The 16,174-nt window shown below is 47.0% G+C and overlaps 1 protein-coding gene across 5 annotated transcripts in view; it reads right to left on the bottom strand.

The window, feature by feature from the left end:
• SNX1 (sorting nexin 1) overlaps positions 1-15,760 on the bottom strand; it is a 40,695-nt gene extending 24,935 nt beyond the window's left edge. For 4 of the 5 annotated variants that reach the window (XM_073363198.2, XM_073363199.2, XM_073363200.2 and 1 more), the window contains exon 1: positions 15,578-15,760. In XM_073363198.2, the coding sequence (XP_073219299.2) occupies positions 15,578-15,700 (123 nt within the window). In that variant the 5' untranslated portion in view covers positions 15,701-15,760. The remainder of the gene's footprint in view (positions 1-15,577) is intronic. The other variant, XM_073363197.2, reaches the window with a different exon arrangement.
• Between the last annotated feature and the right edge of the window lie 414 nt (positions 15,761-16,174).

Below are 16,174 nucleotides of genomic sequence, written 5' to 3'. Positions count from 1 at the left end.
ACTCAGAATCACAGAAGTGTCAGGCTGAAAGGGAACTCAAGAGATCATCAAGTCCAGTACCCTCCACTGAGGCAGGACCAAGTAAACCTAAAGCATCCCTGGCAGGTGTGTTCATCCAACCTGTTCTTAAAATCCTCCAATGACAGGGATGCCACAATCTCCATTGGAAGCCTATTCTGGTGCTTAACTACCTCATTAGGAAGTCTTTTCCAGCTATATAACCTACATCTCCTTGCTGCAGATTAAGCCCATTACCTCTTGCCTTATCTGCAAAGGATACAGAACAATTGATCACCATCCTCTTTACAACAGCCCTTAATATATTTGAAGGCTTAAACAGGTCCCCTCTCAGTAGTCTTTTCAAGACTAATCAGTTTTTCTGGTTTCAGAGTAGCTGCCATGTTAGTCTGTATTTGCAAAAAGAAGAGTACTTGTGGCACCTTAGAGACTAAGATTTATTCTGGGGTTGGTTTTTTTTTGTTTTAAAAAATCCTTCCTTACAGGCCAGGTTTTCCAAGTCTTCTCATTTTTATTGCTTTCCTCTGGACTCTCTCCAATTTGTTCACCTCTTTCCTGAAGCATGGTGCCCAGAAGTGGACACAGTACCCCAGCTGAGGCCTTGTCAGTGTTAAGCAGAGGGAATGTACCTGCTGTGTCTGACAATAAGTGGTGCAGCTGCATGAACAGCTACCACCACATTGCTGGCTCATTCAGTTTGTGACCCACAGAAGGGGTATGCAGGGTCCTCTATTAGAGTGTGCATTGGTGGGGTTCCCCAGAGCACTGAGGCTTGGAATTAACACCTCACTGAGATGCACGGGGCAGCTCATCCCCTCAAAGCTATTGTTTTGGGCTGTCTGAAGACTAGCCATCACCAATGCACTGTTCACATTTGAGCTTTGCTTTACAAACATTAGGCCTAGAAATTTACATGAAAGCTAAGATGCACATGTACAGTACTCATGTGACTCCAGGCAGGAGAGCCCTAGGCATTGGCCTATGGCGCTTCAGCCCCAGCCCTGCTCTCTTCATGGATGCTGTGGTGACTGACTTCTGTTGAAGCAGGTGCAATTCAGATCTTGTTTTTCTGCAGTTAATCTTACCATTAAACTAGGGAAGAAGGGGCACAGATAGGTGACATAGGCAGGATTGTAGCAAGAGACTGGTTTCTTGTGCTCTGCAGCCACCTCTTACTTAAACGAAGGGGAAGCGGTAACTGCTCAAATGTCTCAGCATCACAGTGAATTATTTTTATTAAAGTAATCAGGTTCCAACTCATGTTGGTTAAAGATGCCAAGCTATTTGGTTTATATCTAGTTAGTAAAATCAATAGTACTCTTTGATAACAATCTCCAACTCCTATTCCTCTGTAGTGTCCATGTCTACACTGTAGTACTGACTAAGCTGTAGCTTTGGTAACTTCTATGGGAGAATAGTGAAACTTATCACAGTGCACGATGGCCCACCTATGCTCACTCACTGGAGATGCTGGATTTAACACATGCTCAGCAGTAGCATGCTCCCCTTGGGAAGATAAGGGCTTGTGCCGTTTGTAAGTATGGCAAGTCAGACTCTACCCAGACCCCTGATGTGAGTACTACCCTGCGATGAAGATTTGTTTTATTTGCTTGAACATGGAAGAGTAATGGGGCATTGCAAAGAGCTTAGCTCAGAACAAAGAACAGAAACAAGGCAGACAGTCCTCTCCTGGGTGTTCTTCGCTATGGACGTCAGCATAACAGCCAAGTTTCAGCTCTGGTTCTGCTTATAATGCTTGGTCCAAAGAAAACCACTCAGTTCCGACTCACTGCTAACTGAGTCATTGCTGATTAAACTGGCTGCTGGAATTTTAAGAGTCCAAATGCGTATGTCCTAGCTGAATGCATGTTGCTTCATGTAGAACAGTGAAACTGGGGTGGCTAAAACAAACTAACATTGCTGTTTTAGTAGGCAGGACTGCTCCAACTGAAGTCAATGGGAATCAGCCTGTGTAAGTACCTAGCAGTGATCAGAACCAGATTTTACAGCACACTGTAGTACAGCGATGCAGGCCTACAGCGATATAGCAGGGTTCCTACACTTTGCTCAGCAGAGGTCTGCCTTAGCACATTTAGCTAGGAGCTCAACAGGAGCAGAAAAGACTGGAGACTTGCAATGGAGTTCAGGTGAAGGAGGTGGCCACAGGATCCTTGGGGGTAAACTTGTCAGTTCGTTGTGTGCTTGCTTGATTAAAGATTATAGTGAGATCTGGTGTGGGGTCTGTGTGCTGAGCCAAGCAGCCTGCCTGGCTAGGCTGAGAGCTCGCTAAGGAGGCTCTTGCCTGCTACTTTTCGATCCCTAGCCCCTTTAGGATTCCTTGACAAGGGGGTGGGGCTAACTTGGGGGAAGAGGCATTAGGAAGCTAGCTCCTAAGCTACCAGAAGCAGCAAACCAAGGAGTTTAGAGGGCCAGATACACCTACAAACATTCTAAACAACCCAAACCCCTGCAAGAGTGAAAAGAAGGAAGGCAAAAATATCAGCAGGGTGGGGATTCTCCACTTTATTGCACTGAATGCAGCATGTACGATTATCTGCCTTGTGGGCAGGTAGTGTATGTGCACATACAGTGCAATGAGTTGATGGAACTCAGATGGAGCACAGGCTCTTGAGAACTGAGTGGCTGAACTGGAGGAGCTGGGGAGACAGAAGTACACAGATTTCTAGGGACACAGCGTGGTCCCATTCCCCACTGACAGCCTCTGTGCTGTGGAGGAGGAAAGTCTTGAGGAAATCAAGATGCAGCAAAGGGAGACAATCCCATAGTTCCAGACATTATCATGCACTCAGGGTATTCACCTGAGTGATGACGACTATAGCCCAGTGGTTAGGTTACTCATTCACTGGCCCAATAATTTAAACAGTAAGAGGAACAACTTCAACAACATTTAATTTGGTTATTTAATTAGGCCAGAAAAGTGAGAATGACAATAGCCCTGAGGTTAGGGCACTCACTGGAGAGGTGGCACATCCCTGCTCAAATCCATTCTGATCAAGCAGAGAGGGGACTTGAACTGGTGGTTTCCCACAACCCAGGTGAGTGCTCTAGCCACTGGGTGAAAGGTTGTCAGAAAGGTCTTCCTCCTGCCCCCCCCAGCTGTTTTGTGCTGAGGTCAGCAGCCTCTGAGCACACCTCAGTCTGGTGTAGGGCCTGATTGGTAGGAGTCATTAGAGGAGGTTTTGGAACAAATTGATAAATAGTAATAAGTCACCCAGACCAGACTTCACCCAGGAGTTCTGAAGAAACTCAAATGCGAAACTGCAGAACTACTAACTCTAGTTTCAGAGTATCAGCCGTGTTAGTCTGTACTCACAAAAAAAGGAGGACTTGTGGCACCTTAGAGACTAACAAATTTATTTGAGCATAAGCTTTTGTGAGCTACAACTCACTTCATCAGATGCATTCAGTGGAAAATACTCTAGTTTGTAACTTATTTAAATCAGCTTCTGTACCAAATGACTGGAGGATGGCTAATGTGACACCCATTTTTAAAAAGGGCTCCACAAGTGATCCTGGCAAACGTAGGCTGGTAAGCCTGACTTCAGTATGGGGCAAACTGACTAGAGCTATAGTAAAAAGGACAAAATCAGACATGAACAATGTTCCCTCTTATTTTGCATATGCATGCAAAAAATTAATTTTGTTATGTGCACCAATATGGAGGTGATCTGTGGTGGGGTGGGGCTGGGGATGAAGTGTTTGGGGTGTAGGCTGCTCCAGGGCCGTGGTGGGGAAAGGACTCCCCCCAGCCCTCTCCCTGGCTGCAGCAGCTCTTGGGCAAGGGGAGAGCTGCCTCCCCCGTCTCACCATGGCTGCCGCAGCTCTGGGGCTGGGGCCAGGGGAGAGGCACCTTTCCCTGCCGCAGCCCTGAGAGTCTGTGTGGCCCTTGATAGGATGTTGCACATCCACGCTGCTTAGAGGGAACACACAGATTAACCTAATTTGTTGGGGGTGGGGGGAGGGGAGAGAAAGTCAACATGGTTTTTGTAAAGGGAAATCATGCCTCACCAATCTACTAGAATTCTTTGAGGGGCTCAACAAGCCTGTGGACAAGGGGGATCCAGTGGATATAGCAGGGGCTAGGAAAATTATTGGCCTTAGGGCCACATTGGGTTTCTGAAATTGTATGGAGGGCCAGTTTGGGGAGGCTGTGCCTCCCCAAACAGCCAGGCGTGGCCCAGCCCCTGCACCCATCTGACCCCCTTGCTTCTCATGCCCTGATAGCCCCCACCAGGACTCCTGCCCCATCCAACCCCCACTCCCCCCGATGGCCCCCCCAAGGACCCCTGCCCTCGGTCCCCTGACTGCCCCCAGACCTCCCATGCCTAAATCCCCCCCCCTTCTCTCTGACTGTCCCCCCCGGACCCCTGCCCCATCCAGCCACCCCTTCTCCCTAACTGCCCCCAAACCCCTTGCCCCTAACTGCTCCACCACCACCCCATTCAACCCTCCTCTCCTTCCTTACTGCCCCCCTGGGACTCCTGCCCCCTTTCTACCCCTGTTCCCTGCCCTCTGACCGCCCCGACCCCTATCCACACCCCTGCCCTCTATCCAACTCCCCACCCATGCTGCCTGGAGCACCAGTGGCTGGCAGTGCAGCTGCACCAGGACAGGCAGCCGCACTGCACAGAGCAGCAGGTCAGGCCAGGCTCTGCAGCCCTGTTGCTCAGAGTGTTGTGCTGCATGGCAGTGTGGCTGGGGAGGGGGTCAGCCTCCCAGGCCAGGACCTCAGGGGCCGGGCAGGATGGTCCTGCAGGCTGTAGTTCGCCCACCTCTGGGATATAGTGTACTTATCTTTTCAGAAAGCCTTTAATAAAGTCCCTCCACCAAAGGCCCTTAAGCAAAGTAAGTTGTCATGGGATAAGAGGGAAGGTGCTCTCACATATCAGTAACTAGTTAAAAAGAAAAGAAACAAAAGGTAGGAATAAACAGTCAGTTTTCAGACTGGAGAGAGGTAAATAGTGGTGTCCCCCAGGGGTCTGTACTGGAACCAGTCCTACATAAGATTCATAAATGATCTGAAAATTTTGCCACCTCACTGTTTACCCATTTTTCCAGAAGATACAAAACTACTCAAGATAGTTAAGTTCCAAGCAGACTGCGAAGAGCTACAAAAGTATCTCAAAACTGGGTGACTGGGCAACAAAAGAGCAGATGAAATTCAGTGTTGATAAATGCAAAGTAATGCCAATTGGAAAACAATCCCAACTAGACACACAAAAAGATGGGGTCTAAATTAGCTATTACCACTCATGAAAGATCTTGGAGTCATTGTGGATAGTTCTCTGAAAAACATCCATTCAATATGCAGCGGCAGTTGAAAGTGACTAGAATATTGGGAATCATTAAGAAAGGGATGGATAATATATTGCCTCTATATAAATCCATGGTGTCGTAAATATAAAGGGAAGGGTAAACACCTTTAAAATCCCTCCTGGCCAGAGGAAAAACCCTTTCATCTGTAAAGGATTAAGAAGTTAGGATAACCTCACTGGGACCTGACCAAAATGACCAAGGAGGAGACAAGATACTTTCAAAGCTGGAGGGGGGAGAAACAAAGGCTCTCTGTCTGTGTGATGCTTTTGCCGGGAACAGAAAAGGAATGGAGTCTTAGAACTTAGTAAGTAAGCTAGCTGGATATGCATTAGATTCTGATTTCTTTAAATGGCTGAGAAAATAAGCTCTGCTGAATGGAATGCATATTCCTGTTTGTGTCTTTTTGTAACTTAAGGTTTTGCCTAGAGGGATTCTCTATGTTTTGAATCTGATTACCCTGTAAGGTATTTACCATCCTGATTTTACAGAGATGATTCTTTTACTTTTTCCTTCAATTAAAATTTTTAATAACCTGATTGCTTTTTCATTGTTCTTAAGATCCAAGGGTTTTGGGTCTGTGTTCCCTTATGCAAATTGGTGAGGATTTTTATCAAGCCTTCCCCAGGAAAGGAGGTGTAGGGTTTGGGGAGGATTTTGGAGGGAAAGACGTTTCCAAGCAGGCTCTTTCCCTGTTATATATTTGTTAGACACTTGGTGGTGGCAGCAATAAAGTCCAAGGGCAAAAGGTAAAATAGTTTCTACCTTGGGGAGGTTTTAACTAAGCTGATAAAAATAAGCTTAGGGGGTTTTCATGCAGGTCCGCACGTGTGTACCCTAGAGTTCAGAGTGGGGAAGAACCTTGACGCATGGTATGCCCACATCTTGAATACTGAGTGCAGATGTGGTCACCCTATCTCAAAAAAAAGATATATTGGAACTGGAAAAGGTTCCGAAAAGGGTAACAAAAGTGATTAGGGGTATGAAATGGCTTCCGTATGAGAAGAGTAATAAGACTTGGACTTTTCAGCTTGGAAAAAAAGATGACTAAGGTGGGATATGATAGAGGTCTATAAAATCATGACTGGCATAGAGAAAGTAAATAAGGAAGTGTTATTTACTCCTTCGCATAACACAAGAAGCAGGGATCACTAAATTAAATTAATAGGCAGCAGGTTTTAAAAAAAAACCAAACAAAAGGAAGTATTTCCCACACACACAATGCACAGTCAACCTGTGGAACTCCTTGCCAGAGGATGTTGTGAAGGCCAAGACTATAACAGGGTTCAAAAAGAACTAAATAAATTCATGGAGGATAGGTCCACCAATGGCTGTTTGCCAGAAGTGGGGAATGGGTAACAGGGGATGGATCACTTGATTATCTGTTCATTCCCTCTGGGGCACTTGGCATTTACCTCTGTCAGAAGACAGGATACTGGGCTAGATGGACCTTTGGTCTGACCCAGTATGGCCGTTCTTATGTACATATGAATTAGATGCTCCTCTGCTTATCTTCCCTGGCTTATGAATTGCTCCAGTGCTTAGCTGGAGATAAATATCTGGACAGCTAGAGTGAGGCAACAGTGCACATGCTCAGTGGCAGAAATACAGGCTCCTAGGGAACTTTTACCGCATCCCCCACCCCAATATAGGAATCATGTGATTTTAGGCAGCAGCCAAGTAATAACTGTGGATTGCAGTGGCAGCTAAGAATGGGACTTAGGTGCCTAGTTTCATCTGTGGATCTAGGCCTAAGTGACTGTCAAATCTCTGTTATGTAGGCTGCAAATACATTAAGGGGACATATCTAGATTACAGGTCAGATGCTAAAGGTCACCTAGGCAGACATGCCATTCTCACTGTAGCGTTAACAGTCATAAATTTATACAGATCTAGACGGGTGGCCTTCATGTTAGCCAGAATTATTCTTCCCCTTCTGGAAGGAAAAGACTATTATACAACCATAAGAAAGACAGTAAGGAGATGGTCTTTTGTTCTATCCACGCAGGCAAGAATTTCAGTTCTGCAAAAAGTGCCTGCGGGCAACCAGCATAAAGGTACCAACAATGTTAATTTGCCTCACATATTTGCCTAGAGCAGAAGGACAGGAATTATAGTTCAGTCAAGCATTTAATATTAACCGCTATAATTGAGACCTCCAAATTTGCATAGGTCTGGCAGTTCAATAGTGTTAAATAGATAAGTTTATAAGATGTTCCTATCACCTACAACAGTAAGTGTTGGAGGGAAGAGATAGAAAGGGAGAGACTGGGTTAATCCAAACAGGCCTATTAATGTAACAGTCCTTCAGTTAAGGGCATGCCCAGTAAACAAGAGGAATATGGGACTGAAAGTCAATGGACCAAAATTGGTACTTTGGAAGTTAGGCCTAATTGATTAACAAAATAAGGTAAGAATGGAATAGCCCATCCACCACCCCCTTTGGGGGGGCCCCCTAAAGAGACTTTGTGGGGAAAAAAGTGATCTTCCACTGCACCTGCTGCCAAGGGATTTTCATCCTAAACACCCAGACCTTGAAATACCAGTGGGTATGCCTGATTGCTGGTGCGGTGGTGGCAAAGACCTCAGCCTGATCCATGCAAGATCCTGTTCCATCTTCCCTGACCTCATGTGTCCCTATCTCCCACTATCTTCCTCCTGTCCTGTCCCTTGGCTTTTCACGTGATCCTGTGACTAACTACACAGCACCAGCATAATGAGAGGTTATGGCCCATCCAGCTCTGACCAGCCTGAGAAGGACCCATGAAGGGAAGGGACCTGACCAAGAAGCCAGATACTTCTCTTTCAGGGATGCTGAGCCAGATCCAGAGCAACAGCTGCTGTGGCCACTCTCCATAACTGACTAGTCACCCTGCATCCTAATATGTATCAAATGCACTCCACCCCACCACCTTTTGTCATCCTCTCTTCTACCCTGTCTGATTTGTTAAAAGCAAGAACACAAGTCATTCTTGACTCAAATGACTAGAACAAATCCTTTCTTCCCCATCAAAAAGGGATGACTGACAAGAAGAGATAGGATAAAGTCCTAAAAAGGGACTTTAATATGTACACCAAACATGTCATTGAAAAATCAATTTTAGTGCTTTATGTTGATTCTTTTCCTTGTGTATATCCCAATCACAGTGCCATTTCCTGCAGCTCCCATTGGCTGGGAATGGCAAACCACGGCCACTGGGAGCTGAGGGGCTCCATGCCTGCGAACGCTCCAGGTAAACAAAACAACAATGTATTAGATATTCAATTCAATGATTTCATAGAGTGGAAATTCAAATTTTGGTGTAGACCTGTTTATAAGCTGACCCCCACTCTTTGGTGCATCACTGTTTTACCAAAAATATTTGGTTTATGAATGAGTATATATGGTACGTATTTATGCCCTGATACCTACTAGACAGAGGTGGATATGAAAATTTAAGCAAACCACACGCAAGAAGAAAGGGCAAGACCCTAGTGACAATCTTAGCTCCTTCTGGCTCTTGTCTGTCTTGCCCGGGTCAGTAGGCTACTGGGAAAAAAAAATAAAGCTACCAACAGCAGTAGAAACTCCTGGTCTGCAGACAGCTCAGAAGTCACCAATGCATTGGTCATGATCACAAGCGAAGCATTCTCTTCACAGTCAAATGACTGACTTAAGAAATTGTTCCCCAGGATTGGCTAGCTTGGCTTCTGTACCCTTCCCTCCCACAACTCACCAGGGTAATTCTTCTACTGTCATTAGCAAGTGGCTTTTTCAAGTCCTGCTTTGTGATCCTCCCTAAGTGCTGCTTGTTGACATGTACATCTAAGCCAGGAGGACAAAGACCTATAATGGTTAGAATACTAGGAAGTATTAGCCTTGTGAAACTGCTGCAGGATATCAGTGCAAGAGTTTAGTAAGATCCAAGAGGATCATCCATTTGTCTAAACAGGGATCTCACCTGCAATTAGACTAGACAGGAAAGCCATGGGGTTTGTCAGCCCACATACACTTGGAGGTACAAGGTGGTATTCAGGGGAGGCCAGGAAGGAAGTTCTCACCACCAAAATATTGCATTTATGTAAATTTTGGAAGCTAGCTGAGCTCTCCTCCAAAGCATCTGGCAAGGGCTGCTGTTGATAAAGGGTACCTAACTATATGGATCATTGCTCTGTTTTGGCTATTCCAGTGTGGCTGTACATTCTGTTAACAGTCTCTTTACTATGGGACTCCAGCTTATGTGCCTACACAGCAAGTCTAAAAGCTACTTATCACTACTGGAACTCCCACAACTTAATAGGCAGGGGCAAGAGCAACAGATACAGATCTAGTCAGTTGAGAGCATGAGTTAAACAAAAACCAAGGATTTTCCTCTACCTGTCTAGGGATTCAGGCACAAGGTGGAGAAGGGGTCAAGGAAAAGCAGAGTCCAGCCAGGATTAACATGTTTATCCAGACTACCAAATCACTGATTAATTGCTGAATGGCCAGGCCATTTCTGGGCCCTCATCTCTCCATGTCATTGCATCAATTAAACAAGTGTTCTCTTTTAGCTCCTAGTAGTTTCTACTCATTTATGACCTGAAGGGCTTAAAGTGCACATCTATTTAGCAGCAAAGAGGTGCAGACAGCAGTTTCATACCACAGCTTTTAGTTAAAAAAAGCAGCAGACCAGTGTCATTCAAGAATGACCCCAATGAACTGCACAGCAGACGGAGCTGTAGCACCACTGTCTAATGTTTGGGGAAACATCTCTACATGGAGTCCTCACTACTGTTTGTTTGCCCAGTATCATCTACAAAGACTACTGCCCCGAGCACACAACTCCAGTTTGTTTCCATTAGCTAAAGTACAGCTGTATGTGGACAGGACAGCCATCTTCAGGCAAGAGAAGAAACTTAAGTCACCGCATGAATCTTCAAAGCTTTGCTCAATATGGCTGAGTGGGCCAGAGAGTTTTGTTCCAGATAGTCCCTTCTAGCCATCATGATGCCGAGTAGAGGAAGAACTAGAACTCCAAAAACAAGGGGAGAATGAGCTCTAGAAATGAATTAGGATTTAGGATATTAATTTTGCTGCAAGCTGGGGGTTACCGTTCTAAAGTTTCCTTAACACAGAGCTGGTTTTTTTTTTTTTTTTAAAGCAAAAGACATCCAGGCTGTGTCTACAATAGTTCTGCTTTCTAAAAATGTTCAGCTCTTGCCAACACTTGTTCAGCTTCTGCCTGCATTACCAACACTAGAAACAGCGCATACTGGTTTCTGCCAGCTTTTGATACCAAGTTGATTAGACACGTTCTACACATGTTTACACAGTGCTAGAAGTAGCCATGCCAGCAACCCACCATTCTATTTGGAATAGGTTATCATCACTCTTGCCACCACAGTACCAAGCACCTTCCAGAAGTATACCAAGGACTAGTCTACACTAGAAGCACTATGTGTCACTGTAGTGCGTCAGGTGAAAACATTCTATGCAGACAGGCAAGAGCTCTTCTGTCGGCATAATAAATCCACCTCCATGAGAGGCGGTAGTTATGTCAGTGGGAGCAGCTCTCCCACCAACAGTGCTGTCCACACTGGTGCTTAGGTCGGTGTAACTTACATCACTCATGGGGGTGGCTTATTCACACCCTGAGCGACAAAGTTATAAAGAAGTGGTAGGGTTGACCTAGCCTCAGTGACATGACTCACTTCTGTCACATGTGAGTCATTCTCTCATCCTCTCCCCAGGCTGAGGCTCAACACTGCTAATGCTGACCAGTGTTAGCAACAACAGGAAATGTAGCAGGATAGACAAGGCCCAACCATGAAGACTAAAGGTATGACAACACTTAAAATACTACAGCAGTACCGCTATAGCACTTTGGCATAGATGCTTTCTATAGCAACAGGAGGGGCTCTCCTGTTGCTGTAGTTAATCTACCTCCGAGAGTTGGTAGCTGGGCTAACAGAAGAATTCTATCCACCTAGCACTGTCTCTACCAAGGCTTAGAGTGGCATAGCTGTGGGTCTCAAGGGTGTCACACCCCTGAGATAGGCAGCTATGCCCAATAAGTTTTCAGTGTAGACCAGCCCTACAGCTGCTCACAAGAAACAAGAGATCCAAGTGCAAGGCCTTTGGGAAACTCCTCCTGACACCTCTCGTGGCTCCATCTTTCACATCAGCCTTCAGCTAACTGGCATCAAATCTGATGTACCTACCCCCCCTAGCTGTTGGAGGAAAAATGCAGCTGTCTTTCTTCTCTAGATCCACCTTACTGCTGTGGTGAAGAGAATCTGCTATTCTACCCCTAAAGAGTATCCTAGTACCTGCCTCTGCTGCTCAGAACTTCTGCCTCAAGTAGTAGCATAAGAACATTTGTACTGGGACCCACAGAGTACCCCATTAGCTCAGAAGGAGACCAGTTTTGTTGATTTCAAACTGCTGCTTAGCAAAGCTATGAGCAGCAGAGGCATGGCACTGAAGCTGGTCTACTAGCAATCTCAGGTCACATTTGGAATCCTCTTCACAGCCATAAAGCTGGCACCTCCAGGTTTTAAGAGACCCTGTTTCTGCAGAAGTTTACAGATCAGCACCAATACACACTAGGAAAAGCTTCCCACTCACAACTGGGTTACTTCAGCTATGTCCTGACCAAGCTGTTTTCTTATGCCTGCAACCTACAGATTCCACTCTGTCCCAGACCAGTTTCTATTTTAACCCTTCCTGTGTAACTCGTAGGTCTGTGTAACTGCAAGCTTTCCCACAAAGCAACGACTACTATCCCTGAATTTCAGGTGTTCATTTTCAAATTACAGCATCAGTGATGCTTTGCTACAAACAGTTCTTTTATTACAGAGATAGTGAAGAGATTCCCAAAGTAAAAAAGCTAACCTGTGAAATCTTGCGTCCTTTTTCAAAAAATTTCTTCCAGAGGACTTAAGTCCTTAGGGAGTAAGTGTACATATTACTCTTGCACACAAAGCTGGATTTTGAGAGCTATGTTGCCTGCAACAAGATGTTTTGCAATAGTCACCGATTAGTGTTATATTTGATGAAGAGGTGACAATGTCAAGCCTTCTGTTACATGTTAAGCTATTAGACAGGAATACAGTTTTTAATATTTGTTTTTCCTAGTCAAAGAGTACTTAACTAGAGGATTTTAGAAGCTGGTCTTGTGCCCTTTGCTTCTTTGAGCGGAAAAAGGCAAGCTAGAAGGTTTTCCTTAGGAATATCAACTTTGGCATTCCCAGTTGGAAAACTTGCTGGGGTTCTTCATGAAATATGTTGTTAGCTCACACACTTTGACTGGGCGCAGGGGTCTAGAAATTTTAAGACTCCGTTTCTCCAAAGTGTTGGTTCATTGAACTTCGACCTGTTAGCAAAAGAATGCTGAAATAGTGATTTAAAAACCCTTCTTTTCTTGGTTGTTCAACTTTTGTTCTTGGCCATTATGAGGTTATTAAACTAGTCTCAGGCTAGATGGGACCAGATTTTCAAGTGTAAGATGATTTCAGAAACTTTTGATTCTCAAGTGTATAAAGGACAAAAGAAAAAAAAGGGAGAGGCCACAAGCCTAATATCCTCTGCTACTGCATGTTCAACCAGCTTCAAAAGGTGAAATTTTCTGTTAATGCAAAGAATCAGAAATAAATTAAAGGTAACACTTTCACACAAAAGTGAGAAGGCCTTAATGCACTCAGAGACTCCTCTCCCTTTCACCCTACACCCACATCCTATTCTAGAAATGCACAGTCTTAAGTCTGGCCAGGAGATTCCTGACTCCTACAGGCAATTAAAGTGGCAGCACCTCCCCATCCTTATGTGGGACAGGACTCTCTGGGACAGTCTACGCCAGGGGCTCTCAATCTCTCTCTTTGAGTCTCCCCCCAACCCCTGATGCTATAAAGATTCCACTGAGCCATAACAACTGGTTTTCTGCATATAAAAGCCAGGGCTGGCATTAGGGGATAGCAAGCAGGACAACTGCCTGCCCCAAAAAGCTACATTGCTTGCGCTTTAGCATTCTGCCCTGGGGCCCAGCGAGTCTAATGCTGGCCCTGTTTGGCGGACCCCCTGAAACCTGCTCCCAGCCCCCCAACCGCTGGTTTAGGCAGGGTGTGCTGCCAAGAGCAGAGGTGGCCAGGTGTGGAAGGGCATTCACGAGCAGGAGGAAAAACACTAGAATTCCTTTGCTTTCTCCCAGCAGTTATCTAGAGGGGACTGCACATGCAGGGAATCACAGGAGAAGGTTGTGGGGAAAACCAACAATTCTTACCAGCTTTTTCCTTGTATGCCTGATAAGAGTTTGGTGTCAAGTTTTAAGTTAGTATATTTAAACCTTGCCTGTTTAAATGTAATACAGGGGTGCGCAAACTTTTCCGCCCAAGTGCCACACCAGGATTGCAAAACTGTATGGAGGGCTGGGTAGGGAAGGCTGTACCTCCCCAAACAGCCTGGCCCCCACCCCCTCCCACTTTCCACACCCCCCCCCCATCAGAACTCCAAACCCATCCAACCCCCCCCTGCTCCTTGACCCCTGACCACCCCCTCCTGGGATCTCCTGCCCCTTATCCAACCTCCCGGCCCACTTACAATGTGCTCAGAACAGCATGTCTGGCCGTTGCACTGCCTGGCCAGAGCCAGCCGCACTGCTCAGAGCACTGCCCACACAGCTGCAGGGGAGAGGCCAGGGGCTAGCCTCCCTGGCTGGGAGCTCAAGGGCCAGGCAGGATGGGCCCATGGGCCATAGGCTGCCCACCTCTGATCTAATTCCTTAGACATTGAGCCACTAGAGCATTTCCAGAAGATATAATGGTGGTACATACTAGAACAGTAAATAAAATGGAAACTGGCCTCAGGGGGCCAAAGTAGTATCCACTGTCAGCTCTCATCATGATGCAGATTAGTCTGATGACTATCCACAAGTCTATCATGTCTCCCTCGATCACTTTTCACACAGCCTGAGAATGATGTACTGATGTGAATGTGCAACTAATGTTCATAAAGCCCCTGACAGGTCATTCTTAAAGGCAGCCCATTTTACAATAGAGTGACACATTGTTCACTCAAGCACTATCCTCCCTAGGAAATTCCCTCTGCCACCCTCTCCTCACCAAGTTGGGTTGAAAAAAGTTCACTGCTGGTACAAGCACAACAAAGCTCTCACCATATCACAAAGCCTGATGAAACATGCCAGCAACATGCATTTCCTTAGTGTACCCATACCCAGACTTCAGAGGAACAGCCGTGTTAGTCTGTATTCGCAAAAAGAAAAGGAGTACTTGTGGCACCTTAGAGACTAACCAATTTATTTGAGCATGAGCTTTCGTGAGCTACAGCTCACTTCATCAGATGTGGAAAACCCAGACTGGAAAACTAATTTATCTATTGTTAGCTACGCCAAGCCATGTGGTTTTGCCAAAAATTCTTAAGCAGCTAGTTACAGAATGACTCCCTCCAGGGCTTCCCCCTGTGTCCTCAGGATGCTTAGATTTCTCTGACTACATGTATTAAGAATGTAGGATATTATAACCAAAGAGTCAAGATTTCTCCTAGCCCATGACTAGAGCTCCAATGGTAATCCATTTGTATTAAATGATTTCTAAGCAGCTGATCTAATGCAGATTAAGATCAAGACAAGCATCACAACAAAGTGACTGGTTTGTAACATTTTAGTTTTTACCTACCCAACAGATATTCCAGTGAAGGTCAACATGATAAGTAGCCACTGAATTTGCATTTTCAGATCTCTTTGCAACCTAATCTTCACACCCCTTTAAAAGGCCAGTTATTATCCCTACTTTACAAATAAAGGGGCACAGAGAGGCTAAGTGATGTGCCCAGCGACACACGTCAAGTCAGTGGCAGAGCCGTGAATCAGTTGTACTCTAGCAATTAGGTAGAGTCCCTCCCTGCCTACTCCTGCCTTACTCCGCACTTCGGCAAAGGGATGGGAGAGGCGTCACGGGAGACCCTGCCACCCGAAAGCCCGGCCCTGCCATCAAGGGCTGGTCACGAGTTACAGGCACTTCCCAGCCAGGAGCTCCTGCCCCCGCTCGCGAAAGGAGACCCCCGACCCGGCTTCCTCCAGCGGCGCCCCGAGCGCCTCCCTTGGGGCTCAGGCCCTCTCGGCGGAGCTCGGCAGCGGCGCCGACAGGCGGGAGCTCGCTGCTTTCCAGCGCCCAGCGGCCCCCGGGCCGGCGCGACACGGGGGCAGCGGCGCAGCAACGCTCGGGAGCCCCGGGGCCCGGGCGGACTCACGGCGCCGGTGAAGATGTCCTCGCCCTCGGTGTCGCTGTCCGCGGCCCCTTCGGCCCCTTCGGGAAAGGGCGGGGGCAGTCGCTCCGCAGAGGGGCTGGAGCTGCAAGCGCCGCCCGACGCCATGTCCCTGCGCTTCTGAGGCTACTTCCGCCTCCCCGCTGCCCACTGGGGCGGAAACGCCAACGACAGCCTTATGAGGAGAGAGCGGCGCCGTGAGCGGGGGCGGGGCTTGGCCCTGCGGGCCAGGGGGAGGAGCCATGCCCAGGGGCGGGCGGGGCGAAGGGGGTCAGGGGACGCCCTTGAGGGGGAGGAGCCAAACACAGGGCGGGCCCGCCAGAAAACACAGAGAGTCGGGAGAGGGTGCGGGGCTGGCTGCAGTGGGTGGAGCCAGAATAGGGGCGGGGCTCTGCCGTGTCCAGGGGCTCTCGATGGTCTCGTTCTGAGGTGGTCGCGTGCCGTGCTCAGTGCTCTCTGCAAATCGTTCAGCGCGGTGGGCTTGGCGTCCTGGCGCTCGGCCCCTCCGAGAAGGGAGGGGGGTCGTGCCAAATAGCTCCGCCTGATTGGCTGGCTTCCCCACCTGCTCAGCAAGGACAGCCA

This window comes from Lepidochelys kempii, chromosome 10 (genome assembly GCF_965140285.1).
Source record: "Lepidochelys kempii isolate rLepKem1 chromosome 10, rLepKem1.hap1, whole genome shotgun sequence".
Taxonomy (NCBI): domain Eukaryota; kingdom Metazoa; phylum Chordata; order Testudines; family Cheloniidae; genus Lepidochelys; species Lepidochelys kempii.
Note: the sequence above shows the minus strand (reverse complement) of the source record. Positions and strands in the feature narration are given on the sequence as shown.